At 41.7% G+C, this 13412-nt stretch overlaps 1 protein-coding gene across 1 annotated transcript in view; it reads left to right on the forward strand.

The window, feature by feature from the left end:
- Positions 1–13412, forward strand: part of LOC311134159 (inositol 1,4,5-trisphosphate-gated calcium channel ITPR1-like) — a gene marked incomplete at its 5' end in the record, with an annotated part of 152309 nt that overhangs the window by 62231 nt on the left and 76666 nt on the right. Inside the window, 9 exons of the mRNA XM_084167769.1 lie at positions 69–194; positions 308–508; positions 646–897; positions 1096–1221; positions 1538–1666; positions 3088–3208; positions 4267–4451; positions 8007–8155; positions 9288–9441. Of these exons, the coding sequence (XP_084023895.1) occupies positions 69–194; positions 308–508; positions 646–897; positions 1096–1221; positions 1538–1666; positions 3088–3208; positions 4267–4451; positions 8007–8155; positions 9288–9441 (1443 nt within the window). The remainder of the gene's footprint in view (positions 1–68; positions 195–307; positions 509–645; positions 898–1095; positions 1222–1537; positions 1667–3087; positions 3209–4266; positions 4452–8006; positions 8156–9287; positions 9442–13412) is intronic.

Here is a 13412-nt window from a genome sequence, read left to right on the forward strand (position 1 = left end):
GGAAGGTTTGAATGAAAACTGCAGCTCTTGGGTTGTGTGGCTGCCTGTACTTGTGATGAACACTCCAGGGCGAGGACGTCCGCATGCAGGAGATCATGAAGCTGGCTCATGAGTTCCTCCAGAACTTCTGTGCAGGGAATCAGCAGAACCAGATCCTGCTGCACAAGCACATCAACCTATTCCTCAACCCAGGGGTGAGTGGACCTTCCTGGGGAAAGGGTTAGGGCTGGGAGGGACCAGTGGTACTCCATCCTACCCATACCAATAAGTCCACTAGTTTGATGCTTCTATTTCTCGTTCTCTTCAGATTCTGGAGGCAGTCACCATGCAACACATTTTCATGAATAACTTCCAGCTGTGCAGTGAGATCAACGAGCGCGTGGTGCAGCACTTTATCCACTGCACCGAGACGCACGGCCGCCATGTCCAGTATCTCAAATTCCTTCAAACCATCGTCAAAGCCGAGAACAAGTTCATCAAGAAGTGTCAGGACACCGTCATGGCTGAGGTGGGATACCATAATAATTACAGGGCACACATGATTCTAATGCAAATGAAACTATGCATTTCCGTAATATAAACACGCAATATCTATATCATGTGTCAGCAGCATCTGATAAGTGTGTCTGTCTTCCTCCTGCTCAGCTGGTGAACTCGGGCGAGGATGTGCTGGTGTTCTACAATGACCGTGCGTCCTTCCAGACCCTGGTCACGATGATGCGGTCGGAGCGGGACCGTATGGATGAGAACAGCGCTCTGAGGTACCACATCCACCTGGTAGAGCTACTGGCTGTCTGCACCGAGGGAAAGAACGTCTACACTGAGATCAAGTGTAACTCTCTGCTGCCTCTGGACGACATAGTGAGGGTGGTCACCCACGAGGACTGCATCCCTGAGGTGAGTGATTGACCGAAGAGCTTAAAGGCAAACAGTGGTAGTCTATTGAATTGATAAAGACCCTGGTGTACATGTTGTATTCATGTGACTCATTTGAACATTTGCTTCTTGAAGCAAGTTAAATGGCCATTCTGGGCTCTTGAGATAGTTATGTACTTAGGCACCTATGAAGTTGTTAATTCCTAACTTTTTCTCCAGGTGAAGATAGCCTACATCAACTTCCTGAACCACTGCTATGTGGACACAGAGGTGGAGATGAAGGAGATCTACACTAGCAACCACATGTGGAAGCTCTTTGAGAACTTCCTGGTGGACATATGCAGGGTAAACAAACACGCATCACCTCTCTTCCATATCTGATGGCTAGTCAACAGACATGCAGGTGACATGTTACTGAGACCTTGTTGATAGACTACTGAGCATTCTACAGGGAGACTCTCAAAACAAAGTTAGCCTTGTATGTTCTCCTGGGAGTGTTCTGCTGAGAGGCAGTGTACGATCACAGCGTGGATTAATGATATTCTATCCTCCTTCCTGTGAGGATGCAGGAAGTGTGATCCAGTGAATGCTCACCCATTATCCACATCTGTCTGGTAAATGAGTCAGGCTAACCTTGGTTATCCATGTCTGCTGTCTGTAGGTGTGCAACAACACCAGTGACAGGAAGCATGCAGACACGGTTCTGGAGGGTTATGTGACAGAGACCGTCATGAGCATCGTCACCACCTTCTTCAGCTCGCCCTTCTCTGACCAGAGCACCAGTCTGCAGGTAACTATTACCATCATAATACACAACATGGCTAAATCTAAGCAGTTGAATGGTGGATATTCTACGCTGTTGGGTGAAATATGGTCATCAATCACTTTCTGTTGATAGTGATCTGTGTTAACTTATCGTTTTCTATTGTGCATTAATTAATTCCTCGTCTGTGTGGAAGAAACATTATCCCCAAAGGCTCTACACTGTCAGTTAACGTAATATACAACATTTTGCTTCAAATAGGTGGCACGTCAGTTGTATGTAAGTATGGGTAAAAATCCCACTGTGGTTGGTTTCCCATCCCCTGGGTGTGTTCCTTACCAGGAGTCATAGAGTAGCCAGACATTTCCTCACTGACTGGTCTTCACAGAACTGAGTCAGCACCTTCCAAGAATTATTCACAAATGCTGGTGTGCTCAAATGCTTTAGAATCCTCTCCTCAGTTCCTTCCTAGATCTTTAGGCTTCTTTTCGCAAGATACCTGGGATGTGGTTGCTGGGATGTGGTTGCAAACGTCACGTAACGGATGGCAATCACTCTGTAGCCTACTATAAATGGTTGGGATGTATGACGTGTGGAGGAGTGCCCCACTGCTTTTCTTGGAAGACTTGTCCACTTTTCTTGGAAGACTTGTTTTTCTGGGTTTTGCAATCACTCCTGGAGTTGTCTAGTAATACCAATTCCTGTAAGGAACTGGGTTTGTTGTTTAGACTTTATTAGGTTTAGTTTCTCTTGTAGTCATTTCCACATCCTTTCCAACCCCTTCCTCCACAATCCCACATCCCATTAGACTCAATACACCAATTGATGTGAACCGCCTAATGATATTCATTCCCTTCTCTCCCATGACAGGCAAGCATTTTGGGAAAGATAACTGAGGTATACAGTATGTTGTGCTGTAGTTTTGTGTGCAGCTGGTTCACAGGGTGTTGTTTGGTCCTGGTGGTAGCTGTGATACTGTATGTATTAGACACTGGTCTAGTAGGCCTGGTTGGGACGTGAGCTGATTCTGGTGATAACCAACAGGCGTACTAGAAGTGTTAGACCCTCTTACGTACTGTAGGTGTATGTTACAGCACCTTTACAGTACATACAGTTAAAGGTTAGAGGATTGTACGGGCAAACAGGAGAAAACGCTTTGAAACGTAAATAAACGTTCAGATAATACTTTCTCGGTTTCAAAGGTTTTCTCTGGTTTCTTCATGCTGAACATGACTCAGTTTGTGTCTGTTGGGGAAACTGGGTTCTAGGAATATGGTCTGTGATAAACCACAAAAGCCTTTGTTGATCACTGCTGGGGATTTTAGCTTTGGTTAATGTGCAGCCTCTGACTTGTCTTTTGACGTCTTTTCTCCTCTCATATCTACTGTCTTTACTTCCTGTCTGCCTGTCTCTCTCTCTCTCTCTCTCTCTCTCTCGCTTTCTCTTAGACTCGTCAGCCGGTGTTTGTACAGCTCCTGCAGGGGGTGTTCAGGGTATACCATTGTAACTGGCTCAACCCCACTCAGAAGGCCTCCGTTGAGGCCTGTATCAAGGTGCTGTCTGACGTGGGTAAGATACCTGCAATTGGCCTCAACCTGTTGCCCAAACACTGTCTTGTTTGCAATATTTGCATGGAGCTGACCCTGCAGATAGCACTACTGGGTGATCTGAAAAGTCATAGTCAATCGATCAATAATATAATAATACTTTTAGCAAATATGTTTATTTTCAATTCACAAACTGTAGAAACAATGATGATAGAAAGGTTCAGAACTTTTGTAAAACATCACAGTACAGTTGAAAAATATGTGGCAAATAGAAATCCAATATGGATGGTGTTAAGAGATAGATGGGAGGTGTTGAATGGAGCCGAAGGATGGGACTAATAACAACAACTAATAACAACAAGATAACTAGTGTAAGACATGCTGTGTCCATAATAAGGATATAGGTTATATATTGTGAGCTTTTGTGAAAGAGCACAGTTAGAAAGATATGGCATATAGAAGCATACCAGATGGACATCATGAAAATGATGGGAGGAAGTTCAGGAGTAAAAACAAACAAAATATAATTATTGACTGTGTCCATAAAATGTATATAGTTAGTATAAGCATGAAGTAGAGGCCTAAGCATTGTTGTTCTCTAGTTTATTCCAATTAGGGAGGGGATGGTGGGGTTGGAAAGTAATAAAGGTAAATATATATATATATTTTTTTTTAAAGGATATGTATGTATGTATGTATGTATGTGTATATATATGTGTATGTGTATATATATATATATATATATATATATATATATATATATATATATATATGCGAGAAAAATAATAATAATAACATATGGGGGATTGGAAGTGATGCAGACAATTACACTGATGGAAGTTTCAATCTATCTGCAATATTAAAGCTCATCTACCCCTAAAAAATAAATAAATACAAAATAAAATAATAAACACTGTCTTGATAAAGTCAGAGAAATACATCTTCTTTGTAGTCACAAGCCAAAGAGCTCATTTTATCTGTCATCTACAAGAAAAAAATAAACATCTTTCAAAAAGTTTTTAAACTATTGGAAACAAGCATCCCTCTTAGGTTTGTTTCCTACTATTTCATTTCACACAGCCAAGAGCAGAGCCATCGCGATCCCAGTGGACCTGGACAGCCAGGTGAACAACCTGTTTGTCAAGTCCAACAACGTGGTCACCAAGTCCATCCTGAGCTGGAGACTCTCCGCCAAGAACGCCCCCAGGAGGGACTCCAACACCACCGTGTCCGTTAGCTACAGAAACATTATAGAAAGGCTGCAGGTGAGGATTCAGGAATACAGTGCCTTCAGAAAGTATTCACACCCCTTGACTTTTTCCATATTTTGTTGTGTTACAGCCTCAATTTAAAATTGATTAAATTTATATTTTTGTCACTGGCCTACACACAATACCCCATAATGTCAAAGTGGAATTATGTTTTTAGAACATTTTACAAATTAATAAAAAATGAAAAGCTGAAATGTCTTGAGTCAATACAGTCAGAGAAAAAAGTATTTGATCCCCTGCTGATTTTGGACATTTGCCCACTGAGAAAGAAATGATCAGTCTATAATTTTTATGGTAGGTTTATTTGAACAGTGAGAGAACGAATAACAAAAAAAAAAAAACGCATTTAAAAAATGTTATAAATTGATATGCATTTTAATGAGGGAAATAAGTATTTGACCCCGTCTCAATCAGAAAGATTTCTGTCTCCCAGGTGTCTTTTATACAGGTAACGAGCTGAGATTAGGAGCACAATCTTAAAGGGAGTGCTCCTAATCTCAGTTTGTTACCTGTATAAAAGACACCTGTCCACAGAAGCAATCAATCAGATTCCAAACTCTCCACCATGGCCAAGACCAAAGAGCTCTCCAAGGATGTCAGGGCCAAGATTGTAGACCTACACAAGGCTGGAATGGGCTACAAGACCATCGTCAAGCAGCTTGGTGAGAAGGTGACAACAGTTGGTGTGATTATTCGCAAATGGAAGAAACACAAAATAACTGTCAATCTCCCTCGGCCTGGGGCTCCATGCAAGATCTCACCTTGTGGAGTTGCAATGATCATGAGAACGGTGAGGAATCAGCCCAGAACTGGGACCATAGTCACCAAGAAAACAATTGGTAACACACTACGCCGTGAAGGACTGAAATCCTGCAGCGCCAGCAAGGTCCCCCTGCTCAAGAAACCACATATACAGGCCCGTCCGAAGTTTGCCAATGAATATCTGAATGATTCATAGGAGAACTTGGTGAAACTGTTGTGGTCAGATGAGACCAAAATCGAGCTCTTTGGCATCAACTCCACTCATCGTGTTTGGAGGAGGAGGAATGCTGCCTATGACCCCAAGAACACCATCCCCACCGTCAAACATGGAGGTGGAAACATTATGCTTTGGGGGTGTTTTTCTGCTAAGGGGACAGGACAACTTCACCGCATCAAAGGGACGATGGACGGGGCCATGTACCGTCAAATCTTAGTTGAAAACCTCCTTCCCTCAGCCAGAGCATTGAAAATGGGTCGTGGATGGGTATTCCAGCATGACAATGACCCAAAACACATGGCCAAGGCAACAAAGGAGTGGCTAAAGAAGAAGCACATGAAGGTCATGGAGTGGCCTAGCCAGTCTCCAGACCTTAATCCCATAGAAAATCTGTGGAGGGAGCTGAAGGTTCGCGTTGCCAAACGTCAGCCTCGAAACCTTAATGACTTGGAGAAGATCTGCAAAGAGGAGTGGGACAAAATCCCTCCTGAGATGTGTGCAAACCTGGTGGCCAACTACAAGAAACGTCTGACCTCTGTGATTGCCAACAAGGGTTTTGCCACCAAGTACTAAGTCATGTTTTGCAGAGGGGTCAAATACTTATTTCCTTCATTAAAATGCAAATCAATTTATAACATTTTTGACATGCGTTTTTTCTGGATTTTTTTGTTGTTATTCTGTCTCTCATTGTTCAAATAAACCTACCATTAAAATTATAGACTGATCATGTCTTTGTCAGTGGGCAAACTTACAAAATCAGCAGGGGATCAAATACTTAATTTCCTCACTGTATGTATTCAACCCCTTTGTTATGGCAAGCCTAAATAGGTTCAGGAGCAGAAATTTGCTTAACAAGTCACATAATATGTTGCATGGAGTCACTCTGTGTGTAATAATAGTGTTTAACAATAATTTTTTTATGACTTTCTCCTCTCTGTACCCCACACACACAATTATCTTTAAGGTCCCTCAGTCGAGCAGTGAATTTCAAACACAGATTTAACCACAAAAACCAGCGAGGTTTTCCAATGCCTCGCAAAGAAGGGCACCTTCAGACATTGAATATCCCTTTGAGCATGGTGAAGTTATTAATTACACTTTGGAAGGTGTATCAATACACCCAGTCACTACAAAGATACAGGCGTCCTTCCTAACTCAGTTGCTGGAGAGGAAGGAAACTGCTCAGGGATTTCACCATGAGGCCAATGTTGACTTTAAAACAGTGTCAGAGTTTAATGGATGTGATAGGAGAAAACTGAGGATGGATCAACAACATTGTAGTTACTCCACAATACTGACCTAAATGACAGAGTGAAAAGAAGGAAGCCTGTATAGAATAAACATATTCCAAAACATGTATCCTGTTTGTAATAAGGCACTAAAGTAAAACTTCAAAAAATTTGGCAAAGCAATTAACTTTATGTCCTGAATACAAAACATTATGTTTGGGGCAAATCCAACACAACACATCACTGAGTACCGCACTTCATATTTTCAAGAATTGTGGTGGCTGCATCATGTTATGGGTATGATTGTCATCGGCAAGGGCTAGGGACTTTTTTCTAGGATGAAAATAAACGGAATAGAGCTAAGCACAGGCAAAATCCTAGAGGAAAACCTGGGAGACAAATTCACCTTTCACCAGGACAATAACCTAAAACACAAGGCCAAATATTCACTAGAGTTGCTTACCAAGATGACATTGAATGTTCCTGAGTGGCCTAGTTACAGTTTTGACTTAAATCGGCTTGAATAATTATGGCAAGAATTGAAAATAGCTGTGATGAATTGACCAGTTCCCAGAAACATAATTAATGGAACTGTATTAGTAAGGAATGACCTGTAATCCTCCAAGAACCTGTGGTCCTCTGTAGCTCAATTGGTAGAGCATGGTGCTTGTAACGCCAGGGTAGTGGGTTCGATCCCCGGGACCACCCATATGTAAAAATGTATGCACACATGACTGTAAGTCGCTTTGGATAAAAGCGTCTGCTAAATGGCATATTATTATATTATTAAAGAAAGCTAACGTAGTGTGTGTTGCAATTTCTTTGCACCCACCACACTGTATACAGTAACTCTACCAGAATCCCTCCCTCCTTCCCTCCTACACAAGACAATGTCTACATCAACACACAGTATGACGCAACCGCAGCAGTTTGCATATTTCCATTGAATTTATCATGACTCTGACTCATGGGGATATTGAGCGGGGGTGAGGGGAGTTGGATTGGACTGGTCTGTTTTGGAGGTTTTTGGTAAACCATGGTCTACTTCTGCTTTTATACATTTTCCCAGTGAGCAGTCTGAGACAATAAGGTCACAAAGTTCACCATACTGTTTTTCAGTTTTGTCAGCTTCCCTGTGCCCTGTTTGGGCGTGACTTCAACTGTAGGGGCTGGCATCCAGGCCCCAATCTCATACAGTTCAGTTGGGCTTAATCTAGACCTACCCCTAGTGTAACACTCAGTGTGCCAATGCTCTGAGTGTGCCTGTGCCCTGTCTGTGACATATCTCTGTTCTGTTACCTCTCTAACCATGCCTGTCCTCTGCATTGCTCTATATTTTAGGACATAGTGTCGGCTCTAGAGGACCGTCTGCGTCCTTTGGTCCAGGCTGAGCTGTCTGTCTTGGTGGACGTGCTGCATCGCCCAGAGCTACTCTTTCCTGAGAACACAGACGCCCGCAGGAAGTGTGAGAGCGGTGGCTTCATTTCCAAGTATGACTCCAGTACCCACCCACCCCCTTGACACGTTGACTAACAATGGAAGTGACTCTTGCCATGTCCAGTGATGAACCACAGTCTGCAATCTTCTTAGAAATGGAGCAATTTCTTTCCACAGCAGTTGTAAACCAAATGAGGTTTTAGCCACTAGAAAATGATCTAGCTGTGGTTTAACTAGGAATGCTGCACAGACTCCTGATACTGTCTCAGTGTTGAGGAATGCATTGCGTTAACTTGATGCAGCTCTTTCATACTATACCTGCTGTACTGTAACTAGAGTTGGGACACTTATCCCCTACAAGTGTACAGTAACAGAATCCGTCATTGAGCAGGGCGTGCTGCTCAAAACATGCTACTGTAGTGACCCAGGGCTTTGTTTTCACATGTCCTACCCTGAGCCTAATGGAGCTCTGGCTCCCTCACACAGGGCTCCCTCCCTCCCTGTTTTACACAGGCCAGGCCACTCCTGTGTCTGTTGTGTTTGATAAGGCCTGACATTGGATTACAGGGCATGAGGGCGGGCGTCTGGGCTCTTTGAACAGGTGACGGGTCAGGGATTAGCCTACTGTAAAGGACCGCAGGCAGGGGGGATTCATGTGTGGAGTAGCACGTGAGACACCACAAGTTCACACTGATTCAGGACAATGACTTACAGTTCAAAGGTAATACAATACAGTACAGTACTAACTGCAATATGTAGAATACAATGGGACCTTTATGGAAAGCCTGTATGCTGGGAAGAGATTGGGTCTAATGGTTTTCATTGAAGCGTTCAGCACTTGAGTCATACACATGATTGATCATTTGGACTGAAACGCTCCTATCAATGAATACAAGTAAAACACAGCACCTGATCTGAGCTGATTGACAGCACCTCTAAGACTCATGTGAGGTCAATCTCTACCCCAAACATTTATACCCAATAATGAATTAAGCCAATCAATTAGGATATGTCAAGCAGACATAATATGATCTCTTAACTACACAAGCTTAACAGTAAATACTGTAGGGGAGGCTCTCTGAAATCAGGGTTTGTTACCACTGAAGTGTTTTTTGGGGGGTGTACAGTTCTGTACAGTGCAGTATGTGTGATCCACCTCTCCTCCTGTCCCTGTCCTCTGCCCAGGCTGATTAAACACACCAAGCAGCTACTGGAGGAGAATGAGGAGCGGCTGTGTATCAAGGTGCTTCAGACTCTGAGGGAGATGATGACCAAAGACCGTGGCTATGGGGAGAAGGTAATGTGGCCCTCTTCACCACCTTCTCACAATACTCCCCTGGTTCTCTCTACACTGGGTTTTATCATGAGGAAAAACCGAGTGCTGCTGGGAGGCCTGGTATTCTGTAGCTCTTTACAGAGGTCAGTGCAGATGTCAGAGGTTAAGAGCAAAGATGGAGCTGGAGGTTGTTTTCCTATGCTGCCCTTTGCCTTCCCCTCAGATGATACTGGTAGTACATTATGTCTGTGATGGATGGGATGAGTCTTTTGGTTTGGTTTAAAACCTACAGTAGCAGCTGCCCTTCTGCAGGAATAAGATTCCAAGGGTGTGTGTATATGGTATCCTCAGTGCTATTCATAATCGCACACTCAGACACACAAATAAACCACAACGGATTAATGTCCATCTGAAAATGACTTGTCTATGTTTGGTGGTTGGGGACAGTTCCGGTATACATTAACCAGCATGCTGTAATTGAACTTAAACACTAATACACCATTAACACTAATACAGCATTTACTGTATGAGCTGTCAATGACTGTCTGTGCTAATCTCTGATTAATGGCCTTGGTTCTCTCTGCTTTCTGTTCTGTTGTTACAGACCAATCCATTGCTTTGAAATGCAGTAACCTGTGTGTTTTTACTAACTGACTGACTGACATGGTCTGTGTTTCTTACCAACTGTTTGTCTGGTTTCAGCTACCTCCCCTCCTCCTAACCCAGCTCTACTAACTCTGCCTGTGTACTCTTCTCTTCCAGCACATTGCCTTTGATGATGAGATGGATGTGGCTGAGGTTGATCATTTTCCTTCTTTCGTTTGGTTTCTGCCTCGTACTAGTCGTGTGGTGTAGATAGATGTGCCTGTGCTAGTAGTTTTGCTGTCTTGTTATGTGCTGCTGACTTCAGAGTAGCTGCTAGTTTCCGTGTGTGTTACTGTGCCACTAGCATGCTAAGCACTTTCTGGTGTCGCCCACTTGGCATACTCCTATGTGTCTGTATTATCGTCAGATCTGGGTTCAAAATACTCTGACTCAAATACACTTCCATGCATTTAACCCAGGTATTGGAAAATAGTATTTGAAACAAGTATTTGAAAATACTGTCAAATACAATTTGGCAGACTATTTGGTTTTTACAACTAACCATACAAATACTCAAATAAAAGTACTTGTTTTGGGCTGTGTATTTGAAAATAATCAAATACACCGAAAAAGTATTTTAAATGCCAGATGGTTCGTTCCAAGAAAAAAGTGCCTTTTGTGTCCCTTCGATATTTTAAGTAGTACTTGTGCACCAATATTGCAATTTAAAAGCCTGTTATATTAAATGAAGTGCCCTTTTTAATATAGACCACATGGAGAATTCAATAAATCTGATAGTTAATATGAAAAAGATTTGCTGAAGTGCCAAAATTCTACATTTTGACATGCCCCTCTGTGCACCCTCTGTGATTTCTAGGATTTTAACCCACTTAACCCCAAAATGTCTCCAAGTTTTCACCATCATTGTAAAGCCTTAATTATTTTGTTGCTTTGACAAAGTCATATCTGAAGAATTATTATTTATTTCATGTGATTAGTGATTAATTTACGTCTGTCCCTCATTTTACGGTAAACACTGTCACGTGAACTGAACTCTCGTTTTAATATGATGAAACTATTCCTTTTTTTTTTTTTTTTTACAAAAGAAACACTGAACATATAACAATCAAATCATAGTGTAGAAGCAGGTTTTCTGGTGTTTTGAGGTAGAAATGTGAGTGGGGTCGAGCATAACACATCAACCCTGTTACCGATAGATAGGCTACAGATGTTTTAACAATAAAAAAAAGTGTGTGAAGTTTGCATTCAATTGCCCCTCTCTGTTGTACACAACAAGCTTCCATTCACCCTGTCACAAGGGGATTTATGGATGATTTAAAATGAAATCGTCAACCCTGTTACTTTATTTGACACTTACTATAGTAATTTTTTTTATTTAACCTCTTGAGATGGAAAGTGTTTTTTATTAAGTTTAACATGTAAAAATTAGGTAAACAGGACATAAACATTAGGTGAAATCATTTTCTTTATTTTAAGTTAGACTACTCAAAAGGCACCCAATTAGTGGAACGACCCAGATACAGAAATGCACATGTATTTGAATGCAGGTCTGATTGTAGTCGTCTGCTTGAAGTTGAATTGCTGGTCTTTGTGTACATAGATCCACATGATCTATTATACGAGTCAGAACAGATGTAGCTGGTTAGTGAAACTGTTATTTCAGACTGGAATTGCATATTAGGAATCTGGTATTTTTGGAAACAGTGCACACAGACCATGATGGCAGACCACAAGGGGGGAGGGGAGGAGGTGTCAGGGTGTTGATCATACCCAGACTCTATTTGGATGGTGGTCAGAGGGACAGGGACGGGTGGTTCCCCCTAAATTCCCCACCACCATTACCACAGCAGGTGTGTGAGTATTTATACACATGGAGCTATCCCTTAAATGTAGTGGCAGAAACCAGATCATACCATCATCCATAGAGGGTAAGGGGGTTGGTGTGTGCAGGTGTGCTTGCAACTGTATATGTACATTCAGGACTGTGTTTGTATGTCTGTGTCTGCCCTAGAGGAAGTGGACCCTGCATATATCCTCTTTTTTACCTTTCATCTTGTACTTTATCCGTCTGTTAAGGGACTTTCAGAGAGGTTGGGGCCAGTGCCATATGGGAGGGGCTAACTTCTTACTTAGAAGTGTTTATAGTTCCTGGATGTTGCGCAACAGTTAATATTACCCTTATCAATGTCAAAGCACCAGACTACAGTACACCCCATTCTAAAGCATACATTGAGAGGGTATGGCATATAAGAGCACAGCTTTCAACCATAGATTGTATCGTTTTTTTAACCTTTGGAAAATATAATTTAGTATACGTTTCAGTATTACTGTAGTTAACGTTTTGGTCACAACAACATTATCTACTCACAACTTCAAGCACTTGATTTATTTTACAGTAAATGAGCACAAGAAAGTAATGAGTTACTTTAGGGTGTGAAACTTCATTTCTGAAAAAAGGAATGAAAACAAGAGGGAGATAATTGAATTGAGATAAGAAGAAAATGTGAACATAGATATCAGACTGAGTGGCTGTTTGTTCTTCACTGGTTGTCCTTTTCTTGTGGCAACAGGTCACACATCTTGCTGCTGTGATGACACACTGTGGTTTTTTACCCAGTAGATAAGGGAGTTTATCAAAATTGGGTTTGTTTTCAAATTCTTTGTGGATCTCTGTAATCTGAGAGAAATACAGTTGAAGTCGGAAGTTTACATACACTTAGGTTGGAGTCATTAAAACTCATTTTTCAACCACTCCACAAATTTCTTGTTAACAAACTATAGTTTTGGCAAGTCGGTTAGGACATCTACTTTGTGCATGACACAAGTAATTTTTCCAACAATTGTTTACAAACAGATTATTTTGCTTATAATTCACTGTATCACAATTCCAGTGGGTCAGAAGTTTACATACACTAAGTTGACTGTGCCTTTAAACAGCTTGGAAAATTCCAGACAATGATGTCATGACTTTAGAAGCTTCTGATAGGCTAATTGATATCATTTGAGTCAATTGGAGGTGTACCTGTGGATGTATTTCAAGGCCTACCTTCAAACCCAGTGCTTCTTTGCTTGACATCATGGGAAAATCAAAAGAAATCAGCCAAGACCTCAGAAAACAAATTGTAGACCTCCACAAATCTGGTTCATCCTTGGGAGCAATTTCCAAACGTCTGAATGTACCACGTTCATCTGTATAAACAATAGTACGCAAGTATAAACACCTTGGGACCACGCAGCCATCATACCGCTCAGGAAGGCGACACGTTTTGTCTCCTAGAAATGAATGTACTTTAATGCGAAAAGTGCAAATCAATCCCAGAAAAACAATAAAGGACCTTGTGAAGAAGCTGGAGGAAACAAGTATAAAGTATCTATATCCACAGTAAAACGAGTCCTATATCGATATAACCTGAAAGGCCGCTCAGCAA

Source organism: Coregonus lavaretus (genome assembly GCF_964263955.1).
Source record: "Coregonus lavaretus genome assembly, chromosome: 8".
Lineage (NCBI taxonomy): Eukaryota > Metazoa > Chordata > Actinopteri > Salmoniformes > Salmonidae > Coregonus > Coregonus lavaretus.